Source organism: Bombina bombina, chromosome 9, assembly GCF_027579735.1.
Source record: "Bombina bombina isolate aBomBom1 chromosome 9, aBomBom1.pri, whole genome shotgun sequence".
Taxonomy (NCBI): domain Eukaryota; kingdom Metazoa; phylum Chordata; class Amphibia; order Anura; family Bombinatoridae; genus Bombina; species Bombina bombina.
Genome location: NC_069507.1, coordinates 279,041,913 through 279,054,793, shown reverse-complemented (window position 1 = coordinate 279,054,793; position 12,881 = coordinate 279,041,913). Strand labels below are relative to the sequence as shown.

The 12,881-nt window shown below is 41.3% G+C and overlaps 1 protein-coding gene across 5 annotated transcripts in view; it reads left to right on the top strand.

Moving 5' to 3' along the window:
* Nucleotides 1-12,677, top strand: part of LOC128640335 (tyrosine-protein phosphatase non-receptor type 6) — a 601,976-nt gene extending 589,299 nt beyond the window's left edge. For all 5 annotated transcript variants that reach the window (XM_053692826.1, XM_053692828.1, XM_053692827.1 and 2 more), the window contains one exon: nt 12,477-12,677. In XM_053692826.1, the coding sequence (XP_053548801.1) occupies nt 12,477-12,662 (186 nt within the window). In that variant the 3' untranslated portion in view covers nt 12,663-12,677. The remainder of the gene's footprint in view (nt 1-12,476) is intronic.
* The last annotated feature ends 204 nt before the right edge of the window (nt 12,678-12,881 follow it).

Here is a 12,881-nt window from a genome sequence, read left to right as displayed (position 1 = left end):
TTTTACAAGGGTACAGAATAGGTTTCAAGGTAAGACCGCCTGTGAGAAGATTCTTTTTTCACGCATTCCAGTAAACCCAGTAAAGGCTCAAGCGTTTCTGAAATGTGTTTCAGATCTGGAGTCAGCTGGGGTAATTGTGCCAGTTCCAGTTCTGGAACAGGGCCTGGGGTTTTATTCAAATCTGTTCATTGTTCCAAAGAAAGAGAATTCTTTCAGACCAGTTCTGGATCTAAAAATATTGAATCGTTATGTAAGGATACCAACATTCAAGATGGTGACTATAAGGACTATTCTGCCTTTTGTTCAGCAAGGGCATTATATGTCCACAATAGACTTACAGGATGCATATCTTCATATTCCAATTCATCCGGACCATTATCAGTTCCTGAGATTCTTTTTTCTAGACAAGCATTACCAGTTTGTTGCTCTTCCTTTTGGCCTAGCAACAGCTCTAAGGATCTTTTCAAAGGTTCTCGGTGCCCTTCTTTCTGTAATAAGGGAGCAGGGTATTGCGGTATTTCCTTTTTTGGACAATATCTTGGTACTTGCTCAGTCTTTACATTCTGCAGAATCTCACACGAATAAACTTGTGTTGTTTCTTCAAAGACATGGTTGGAGGATCAATTTACGAAACAGTTCCTTGATTCCTCAGACAAGGGTAACCTTTTTGGGTTTCCAAATAGATTCAGTGTCCATGACTTTGTCTCTAACAGAAAAGAGACGTCTGAAATTGGTTTCAGCTTGTCGAAACCTTCAGTCTCAATCTTTCCCTTCGGTAGCTTTGTGCATGGAAATTTTAGGTCTCATGACTGCTGCATCGGACGCAATCCCTTTTGCTTGTTTTCACATGAGATCTCTTCAGCTTTGTATGCTGAACCAATGGTGCAGGGATTATACAAAGATATCACAATTAATATCCTTAAATCCCAATGTTCGATCTTCTCTGACTTGGTGGTTAGATCACCATCGTGTAGTTCAAGGGGCCTCTTTTGTTCATCCAACCTGGACTGTGATCTCAACAGATGCGAGTCTTTCAGGTTGGGGAGCTGTATGGGGATCTCTGACAGCGCAGGGGGTTTGGGAATCTCAGGAGGCGAGATTACCAATCAACATTTTGGAACTCCGTGCGATTTTCAGAGCTCTTCAGTTCTGGCCTCTTCTGAAGAGAGAATCGTTTATTTGTTTTCAGACAGACAATGTCACAACCGTGGCATATGTCAATCATAAAGGGGGGACTCACAGTCTTCAGGCTATGAAAGAAGTATCTTGGATACTTGTATGGGCGGAATCCAGCTCCTGTCTAATTTCTGCGGTTCACATCCCAGGTATAGACAATTGGGAAGCTGATTATCTCAGTCGCCAGACGTTACATCCGGGCGAATGGTCTCTTCACCCAGAGGTATTTCTTCAGATTGTTCAAATCTGGGGGCTTCCAGAAATAGATCTGATGGCCTCTCATCTAAACAAGAAACTTCCCAGGTATCTGTCCAGATCCAGGGATCTTCAGGCGGAAGCAGTGGACGCGTTGTCGCTTCCTTGGAATTATCAACCTGCTTATATCTTTCCGCCTCTAGTTCTTCTTCCAAAAGTGATTTCCAAAATCCTAATGGAGCGTTCATTTCTGGTGGCTCCAGCATGGCCACACAGGTTTTGGTATGCGGATCTCGTTCGGATGGCAAGTTGCCAACCTTGGACACTTCCGTTAAGGCCAGACCTTCTGTCTCAAGGCTTATTTTTCCATCAGGATCTCAAATCATTAAATTTGAAGGTATGGAGATTGAACGCTTAATACTTAGTCATAGAGGTTTCTCTGACTCAGTGATTAATACTATGTTACAGGCTCGTAAATCTGTGTCTAGAAAGATCTATTACCGAGTCTGAAAGACTTACATTTCTTGGTGTTCTTCACATAAATTCTCTTGGCATTCTTTTAGAATTCCTAGAATTTTACAATTTCTTCAAGATGGTTTGGATAAGGGTTTGTCTGCAAGTTCCTTGAAAGGACAAATCTCTGCTCTTTCTGTTCTTTTTCACAGACAGATTGCTAATCATCCTGATATTCATAGTTTTGTGCAGGCTTTGGTTCGTATCAAGCCTGTCATTAAGTCAATCTCTCCTCCTTGGAGTCTCAATTTGGTTCTGAGGGCTTTACAGGCTCCTCCGTTTGAACCTATGCATTCTCTGGATATTAAATTACTTTCTTGGAAAGTTTTGTTCCTTTTGGCCATCTCTTCTGCTAGAAGAGTTTCTGAGTTATCTGCTCTTTCTTGTGAATCTCCTTTTCTGATTTTTCATCAGGATAAGGCAGTGTTGCGGACTTCATTTAATTTTTTACCTAAGGTTGTGAATTCTAACAACATTAGTAGAGAATTTGTTGTCCCTTCATTGTGTCCTAATCTTAAGAATTCTCTGGAGAAATCTTTACATTCTTTGGATGTAGTAAGGGCTTTGAAATATTATGTTGAAGCTACTAAAGATTTCAGAAAGACTTCTAGTCTATTTGTTATCTTTTCTGGTTCTAGGAAAGGTCAGAAGGCTTCTGCCATTTCTTTGGCATCTTGGTTAAAGTCTTTGATTCATCATGCTTATGTAAAGTCAGGTAAATCCCCGCCTCAAAGGATTACGGCTCATTCTACTAGGTCAGTTTCTACTTCCTGGGCTTTTAGGAATGAAGCTTCTGTTGATCAGATTTGCAAAGCAGCAACTTGGTCTTCTTTGCATACTTTTTCTAAATTCTACCATTTTGATGTTTTCTCTTCTTCTAAAGCAGTTTTTGGTAGAAAAGTACTTCAGGCAGCTGTTTCAGTTTGATTCTTCTGCTTATAATTTCAGTTTTTTTATTATAAGATTAAAACTTTTTTGATTTGGGTTGTGGATTATTTTTTCAGCGGAATTGGCTGTCTTTATTTTATCCCTCCCTCTCTAGTGACTCTTGCGTGGAAGTTCCACATCTTTGGTATCTGCTATCCCATACGTCACTAGCTCATGGACTCTTGCTAATTACATGAAAGAAAACATAATTTATGTAAGAACTTACCTGATAAATTCATTTCTTTCATATTAGCAAGAGTCCATGAGGCCCACCCTTTTTTGTGGGGGTTATGATTTTTTTGTATAAAGCACAATTATTCCAATTCCTTATTTTTGATGCTTTCGTCCCTTTCTTATCACCCCACTTCTTGGCTATTCGTTAAACTGAATTGTGGGTGTGGTGAGGGGTGTATTTATAGGCATTTTGAGGTTTGGGAAACTTTGCCCCTCCTGGTAGGAATGTATATCCCATACGTCACTAGCTCATGGACTCTTGCTAATATGAAATAAATGAATTTATCAGGTAAGTTCTTACATAAATTGTTTTTTGTGTGTGTATGTGTATGTATATATATTTATGTGTGTGTGTGTATGTATATATATTTGTGTGTGTGTGTGTATATTTATGTGTGTGTGTATGTATATATATTTATGTGTGTGTGTGTATGTATATATATTTATGTGTGTGTATGTATAAATATTTATGTGTGTGTATGTGTGTGTGTGTGTATGTATATATATATTATTATTATTATTATCAGGTATTTGTAGAGCGCCAACAGATTCCGCAGCTATATATATATATTTATGTGTGTGTATGTGTGTGTGTATGAATATATATTTATGTGTGTGTATATATATTTATGTGTGTGTATGTATATATATTTATGTGTGTGTATGTATATATATTTATGTGTGTATGTATGTGTATATATATTATTATTATTATTGTTATTATTATCAGGTATTTGTAGAGTGCCAACAGATTCCACAGCTATATATATATATTTACAATATATATTTATTTGTATAGATATATAGGTATAGATATCCATTTTATATAAACAGATTATATATAGAAATATATTATATCAGCATCATCAGATTCTCAGAACTGCTCTGTATAAAGAAAAATTAATTGCAGAGATGGTGCACAGGGATTGTATGTAAAAGTAAAGGCCAGTTCTGTGAGTTAAACCCAGACAATCCTATACAGTATTACTCCAGTTTATAGATTGTGTTTGTGACAGACCCTTCTGTCAGGACTGAAGGAGTTAACTGTGTTCAGCTTTAAGACTTTAAGAAGCTAATTTCTAAAGACAGGTTTGCTGGCCTTAGCTATTGTGTACTGTCATTAAAGTTAGTGCTAAGCATTCTATTGTTTGATCACCTCCAGAGAGAAGACGCCTAAGTGATAAGAAGAGCCAAGAGTGTCTTGTGTTTAAAGTGTTAAGTAATATAATTCTATTGTATCATGTCCCAGGGCGGTTTCTCCTTTTATCTAATGTACAACATTCTTTCAACCCCCATCTGGGGGGGGGGGTCAGAGCTGCATAAATACTAGGCATGGCCTTTTAATAAAGACATTCTGTTTTAAACCTGAAAACTGGCTGGGTTGTGAATTGATGATTCCCTATGCAGGACATTGTTCCCTGGTATTAACCGTTGGTACACTGTTGGTACCGTAACAATTGGTGGCAAGCGACGGAATGAACCTTATCGCCCAGAAGAGCAACTACACAAGCCAGTAACCTCAGGAAGAGGGGGATTATTACAACACTGACTAAGATGGAAAGAGTACCAGGGACAGAAGGAACCAATGGGCCCAGCATATCAGACAGAACCCCCGAAGAAGCAAGCTTTGATCGGGCGGTTAAAATAAGACTGGCACATTATGGCCCCAACCCATCTGCGGAAATTATCGACCGGGTCATAGCAGCTGTGGAGGCCAACCTACTTCGCCAAAGCGGCGCTGCAGCAGCCCAAGTCACAGCAACCCGAGTGGAAAAGGGAAAAGTACATTTTGCAGCTTTTAAAAACTTCCTGGAAACAGAAGGAGAGATTGATGGGTACCTTGTGGATTTTGAGAGGCAATGTGCACTACACAAGGTACCCGCAGAGGACTGGGTCACGATATTATCCGGAAAATTATCCGGCCGGGCCAGTGAGGCTTTTCGGGCCATTCCAGATGAGGAAGTCGGGGATTATAATACTGTAAAAGAGGCTCTGCTCTCCAGGTATGCGGTTACACCGGAGGCATACCGGAGGCGGTTCAGAGACACTGTTAAATTAGCTGGAGATTCCTACCTTGAGTGGGCATGTAAGGTGCACCGCACAGCAGCTCACTGGATAGCGGGGTGCCAAGCCGTATCTGGGGAAGAGGTGCTGCAGCTATTCCTGTTGGAACATTGCTTCGACAAGTTACCCGCAGGAGTTCGAGAGTGGGTTCGGGACCGTAAACCCTCCACCCTGCATGAAGCGGCTCGCTTGGCAGATGAGTATACGGATGCCCGCAAACTGGACACTGCTACCACTAAGCCCCCTGCTAGAGTGGAGTACAGACCCCCAGTCACCCCAGCAGCTGCCAGTTACCAAACCCCGGCGCACCACTATACCCCACGGCCTCCGGCCACGAACTACCCTCAGAGAGCCCGGTTCAATTCGCAGGGCTACTCACAACCTATTCGGTGCTTTGGATGTAAGCAACTAGGGCACAAAAGACCAGAGTGTCCCCTAAACGCAGCGAACCAAGCACAGTCCTGGAGAAGACCCGCCGGCGGAATCCCACGTAATCCTCAGCCTGCGGCCCGCTACATAGAGGCGCAAGAATGCTGGGGCATCCTACATGAGGCAGACCTTGTGCAAGCTGCCCGCCGGAATAACCGGCAACTGGTTAAAGTGAATGGGAAGGAGGTCAGTGGTCTGCGGGATACTGGTGCTACCATGACCTTGCTTCGAAAGAACTTGGTGTCTGAGAAACAGCACACTGGAGACACTGTGGCTTTGAGGGTAGCAGGGGGCGCTGTGTTCCGCCTACCTGTTGCCAGGGTACATTTGGATTGGGGAGTGGGCGCTAGACCTGTGAATGTGGGGGTCATGAAGGATTTACCCGCTGATGTTCTCCTTGGAAATAACTTGGACCCCCTTGTTTCTGCCTACGCTCCTATGGGTCCCGCTGATGTTAACCCTGTGACTACCCATGCCCAGATCCGTGCAGCAGAGACTGACCCACCTGCTGCTAAGCCCCAGGACGCTGAGCTCAGTAAATCTCTATCCGCTATTGATACGTGGAAGTCCCGTTACAATGCGCTGATGAAGGAGAAGAGTCACGTAGAGGATAAAATGGTCACGTTAAATAATCACGTAACAGTGCTAGCGGGAGAGAAGAGGAGTGCAGAGGAAAAAGCACGTTTAGAACAGGAATCTCTGCTAGACAAGCTGCACCGACAGACTGCAGAAAACACTAGCTTGAGAGTGGAACATGAAACCTTAAAGACAAACTTAGCGACACTGGAGGAGAAGCTGACGCTGGCTCATAGTGAGGTGCAGCAACTCAAGGGCACCCTATGTCAGTATGAAGGGATTGTGGATACCTATAAAGAGCAGGTACAGAAAACTCGTAAAGAAGCTGATGGGAGTTTGAAGGACTGTTTAGCCCTAGTCTGGGCACTGAGGAAGTTGAACCCTTGTTTGTATGGACAGGAATTCTCTCTCATAACGGGAATACAGATGGAATGTCCTGGCAAACTGACATGCCTACCACCCTAGTCCGGTCATCCCCAGGTTGACCCGCCAAAGGGTCAAGCCGGGTCTGCCGGAGTGTTCCACAAGGGGGGAGCTATGTGACAGACCCTTCTGTCAGGACTGAAGGAGTTAACTGTGTTCAGCTTTAAGACTTTAAGAAGCTAATTTCTAAAGACAGGTTTGCTGGCCTTAGCTATTGTGTACTGTCATTAAAGTTAGTGCTAAGCATTCCATTGTTTGATCACCTCCAGAGAGAAGACGCCTAGTGATAAGAAGAGCCAAGAGTGTCTTGTGTTTAAAGTGTTAAGTAATATAATTCTATTGTATCATGTCCCAGGGCGGTTTCTCCTTTTATCTAATGTACAACATTCTTTCAACCCCCATCTGGGGGGGGGTCAGAGCTGCATAAATACTAGGCATGGCCTTTTAATAAAGTCATTCTGTTTTAAACCTGAAAACTGGCTGGGTTGTGAATTGATGATTCCCTATGCAGGACATTGTTCCCTGGTATTAACCCTTGGTACACTGTTGGTACCGTAACAGTGTTTATTGCACTTTATATCTAGAACAGTTCACACAATTTGCCTGCTCATGTTTTGTATAGCTCAGTTGCAATTAATCATGTGCATATATATTTTCTGTTGATTTTGGTTGAGCTATTTGATATTCACCTTGTTTGATTATAATTTACCATGAATTGTTTAGTGCTGGATAGGATTGTCTGTACTGTGAGGGTTTAACTCACAGAACTGGTCTTCTTTATTGTGCGCTAACCCAACACCGCATTAGACCTAAAGCGTGAATCCTGGAAGAACGTTACGCATATTTTACATTCTTATGTTCTTCCCATAGATTTTTTAAAATTATTATTAAATATATAAAATTGTGGGGGGCGGAGCTAACTCTGAAGCTGAACGGTCGCACATCACGGCAGCTCCGGCTATATTCTATATAAAAAACTAATTTGGCGACAGTTCAGGCTTCTATGATTTATTACTACTGTGAACTTGCAGGCTTTAGTGACCTAGTCATCCAAAACTAAAGAGAGGAACGATCTGCGGAGAGAACCCCACTGTTCTGACGTCTACCTTACAGATCGGAGACTTCAAGAGCGGCTATCTTTCATTCTATGTGGTGATTAACGCGAGGAATAAGTCCAGCTCACTGCTGCTACACTACCACTAATAGCAACAACTATTGAACAACCATAATATGGAATCGGCAGCATGCATCATTGAAGAGATAAACAACCTCCTAGACGCCTGCAGAACTGCGTTTGAACTTGAACTCAAACAGATGTCTCAACCCGTTAAGGCGGCGTCTGTGGCACTTGATGCCTATACTTGCACCTCCATAACCGGCTATAAAGGTGGGGACGCTCTGGGGCCCCAGCATCCACCACCTACTTAATCTGAAATATAAAGCGCTAAAGATATTGCCTCCACGGCAGTAGCAAACCGACTTGATAAGCCAGACGTTAAGACCATGAAGTATAAGACAGGGTATCTCACTACACAATCTGATATGTGTGGACCAACGGAGCAGGAGCCCTATACTGTTCCAGGAGAAAATCCAACTGTTTAGAAGCCTTTGGATAAGAGACACTCTCAATTAGTGATAGAGGCATCTACCCAGGGAAAATAACTGGCGACATTCTGCAAATGGCAAATGACCTACTATACAGTCCCTTACAGTGAGCAACCTCAGGATGCGGGAGACACAGCCATCACAACGCTATGTGAAGTACATGCACCAGGTTCGCTGGTATTGGTTGCTGCCTGGAACTGGTATGTAAAACTTCAGGTGAGCTGGAGTTACCTAAGATGTTGGAGAACCTTTTTTTTGCTGTCCAGTGGACTCATATACTTTCCTAAAAGCGGGTGTGGGCTAGACTGTGAATCAGATGGGTGTACATAAAGCGTACTTGATCTGATATGTCGGAATGAGTTCCTAACGGACACCCTAGCGGTATCATGAGCACTGGTTTAATATTTTGTACTACTAGTGGAAGGGATATATATATATACTGATGTGAAACGATACATAGTGATACCTAAGCTAAGTTAAGTACTTTTTCTCTCCCTAAGTCATTTGTATTAAGGAAGTTTTATAATTACGCTGCTCATGTCTTAATTATATGAGATGCTATACTTACACTATCTATGCTACATACTGTTCAAGGGCTCTAGTAACCCCTATAGTCTTTCATATGCGAACACTTGGGCATAAGGAGAGGGATGCAGCACATCTGGGGCGCGATCCAATATACGGCGCAGGTTTCGGCGCAAGCGTGGAAACCTGTGCCGCCCATAGTTTCAGCTCGCAACTCGAGCTATCCCATATACGGCGCCGTCAGAGTCTAAAGTGCCGTAAGTCTCACAAACCAGCGATGTCCAGAAATCTGCGTAAGTACAAATTTCTGGAGTCACCAGTGACTTACGGCACTTTAGAAACTGCCGCCGCATAAAAAACCTGACTAAATTATTAAATCACCCGTACTGTCTAACACGCCTCCCAAACATAGCCCGACACGTCTAACCCTCTATCCGCTATCCCCCCTCACTCTCCTAATAATAATAATAATAATAAATGTATTAACCCCTAAACCGCCGCTCCCGGAACCCGCCGCACCTAATAAAGTTATTAACCCCTAAACCGCCGCTCCCGGACCCCACCGCCACCTACATTATCTATATTACCCCCTAATGTGAGCCCCCTACACCGCTGCTACCTATTTTATCTATATTACCCCCTAATGTGAGCCCCTTACACCACCGCCATCTATATTACCTACCCCCTACACCGCCGCCACCTATAATAAATGTATTACCCCCTAATCTAATCCCCCTATACCGCCGCCACCTATATTAAATAGATTAACCCCTAATCTAATCCCCCTACACCGCCGCCACCTATATTAAATAGATTAACCCCTAATCTAATCCCCCTACACCGCCGCCACCTATATTAAATAGATTAACCCCTAATCTAATCCCCCTACACCGCCGCCACCTATATTAAATAGATTAACCCCTAATCTAATCCCCCTACACCGCCGCCAGCTATATTAACTATATTAACCCTAATTATATTAGGGTCAATATAGTTAATATCGTTATTATATTATATATATATTAAGTATAATAACCCTATCTAACGCTAACATCCCTAACTAAATTCTTATTAAAATAAATCTAATTAATATTAACATTATTAATTAAAATATTCCTATTTAAATCTAAATACTTACCTATAAAATAAACCCTAAAATAGCTACAATGTAATTAATAATTACATTGTAGCTATTTTAGGGTTTATATTTATTTTACAGGTAACTTGGTATTTATTTTAACTAGGTACAATAGCTATTAAATAGTTAATAACTATTTAATAGCTACCTAGTTAAAATAATTACCAATTTACCTGTAAAATAAATCCTAACCTAAGTTACAAATACACCTACACTATCAATAAATTAAATAAACTACAAATATCTAAACTAAACTACAATTAAATACACTAAACTAAATTACAAAAACAAAAAAAAGATTACAAGAATTTTAAGCTAATTACACCTATTCTAAGCCCCCTAATAAAATAACAAAGCCCCCCAAAATAAAAAAAATTCCCTACCCTAATCTAAAATAAGAGCAACTGTAATTCTATTGGCTATTCTAATCAGCCAATAGAATTACAGTAGCTCTTATTCTATTGGCTATTCAAATCAGCCAATAGAATTAAAGTAGCTCGCATCCGATTGGCTGATTTGAATTTGAAGGCTCAAATCAGCCAATAGGAATTCAAGGGATGCCATTTTTAATCGCGTACCTTGAATTCCTATTCAGTGTACGGCGGCGATCGTATGAAGAGGATCCTCCACGTTCCGGCTCCGGTCTTCAGTTCCAGAGGTCTTCGGTTCCAGCGTCGCCGATCTTCAGTTCCAGCATTGCAGGTCTTCAACTCCTCCGCTCCGCGCCGGCTGGATCCTGGAAGAAGAAGAGGTCGCCGCCTCGAAGAAGACATCTCCGCCTGGAACAGGACCTTCTCCGCCGGTCTTCAGGACAGGTAAGGAGCACTTGGGGGTTAGACTTAGGTTTTTTTAATGGGGGATTTGGTGGGTTAGAATAGGGGTATGTGGGTGGTGGGTTGTAATGGGGGGGTGTTGTTTTTTTTACAGGCAAAAGAGCTGATTTCTTTGGGGCATGCCCCACAAAAGGCCCTTTTAAGGGCTGGTAATAGAGCTGTTAACTTTTGTAATTTAGATTAGGGTAGGGAATTTTTTTTTATTTTGGGGGGCTTTGTTATTTTATTAGGGGGCTTAGAATAGGTGTAATTAGCTTAAAATTCTTGTAATCTTTTTTTATTTTTTGTAATTTAGTGTTTTTTTTTTGTAATTTAGTTTAGTGTATTTAATTGTAGTTTAGTTTAGATAATTGTAGTTTATTTAATTTATTGATAGTGTAGGTGTATTTGTAACTTAGGTTAGGATTTATTTTACAGGTAAATTGGTAATTATTTTAACTAGGTAGCTATTAAATAGTTATTAACTATTTAATAGCTATTGTACCTAGTTAAAATAAATACCAAGTTACCTGTAAAATAAATCCTAACCTAAGTTACAAATACACCTACACTATCAATAAATTAATAAGCTCAGAATATGGGGTCGAAACCCAGGCTCGCCAGAAACAGCAGTTATGAAGTAACGATCTAAAGACTGCTGGTCCATAACTTGTCAGCCTGCTCTGAGGCTGCAGACATCAATCCCCCACCAATCCTATACGATCAGGCTGATTAACACCCCCTGCTAGCGGCCGATTGGCTGCAAATCTGCATGGGGCGGCATTGCACAAGCAGTTCACAAGAACTGCTTGTGTAATAATAAATGCTGACAGCGTATACTGTCGGCATTTATCGATGTGCTGCGGACATGATACGATACATAAATCGGCCCCTTAATCTCTCTATCTGTTGACCTCACAATATAAGAAATACCTCTCCTTATGACACTGAATCACATATGAGTCACAAGCCTTCTCCATTATCGCTAGCTCTGCCCCCCCCATAGAGTTTACCTGTTAAACTAAGGAAAATATATCCCACTTTCACTTCCCCAAACGTTCTATATGCATGCTTAACCACAGAAGTTACTGATAAACCCTTGATCTAAAATGACATACCAATCCCATAGGTTGTTTCGTACAAGTTTAGGGCAACTACATAACAACATATATAAACCAATGAAGGTTAGCTATACACTATATGCTACTTGATCACAACCATTTTAATACTAGTTTTTGTGTCTCTACTAAATATACTTTGAAAGGATTCCTATAGACTATTGACGGTGTATTATAGCTTCGTAAACACTGTATGGTTGCCAATATTCTGTACATGGTCTATGCACATGAAAGAAAATGTTCTATTGGTTATATGTATATAATTACCTCAAATATACAAATATATGAAAAAAAATATATATAATTCTATATATGATCTGATAATGTTAATGTAAAATAAATATATATACCTATTTTTTTCTAAGAATATATATACAGGTATATACAGGTATATATATATAAAATATGTATTTACAATAAAAATGACATTATCCTGTATGTGAAGAACATTTGAACGTGAAATATGAATAACTCCTGTCGGGTTAGCACACGAGCGATAAGTGTTAGCCAGATATCGCGAGTCAGGTTTTGCCCTACACGCACATTTTTACATTTGACTTGTAATACACACGCTACCCGGCGAGCACAAAAAGGTTACTTCTAGACGTTTACGCTCGTGTGAAAGCGCTAAATAGTGCGCCATTTGTAATCTGGCCCTAAATAAGCAAAGAGGAAGGAACAGAAAAATCAAATGGTAACATTCGCGTACTCATGAGATTAACGTGTTCTCTTTTCCCACAGAATCAGCTTTGGGAGGGTGGCCAGCCACTGAAGCACTTCATAGCATGTCAGGGATGTCTGCTGTCCACCACAGGAGACTTCTGGGAAATGGTCTGGCAGGAGGACAGCCGGGTTATTGTTATGACAACCAAGGAGATAGAAAAGGGCCGGGTAAGATCCATATGTACTTCTGTATGCATTATATGAATCTGCCTATTCACCAGCATCCATGTGGGTACCAGCCTATATGTGTGTGTGGTAGTGTGTCCGGGTGTGTGCCTCTGGGCATGTGCCTGATGTAGGTGTGTGCCTCTGGGCATGTGCCTAATGTATGTGTGTGCCTCTGGGCATGTGCCTGATGTAGGTGTGTGCCTCTGGGCATGTGCCTGATGTATGTGTGTGCCTCTGGGCATGTGTCTGATGTAA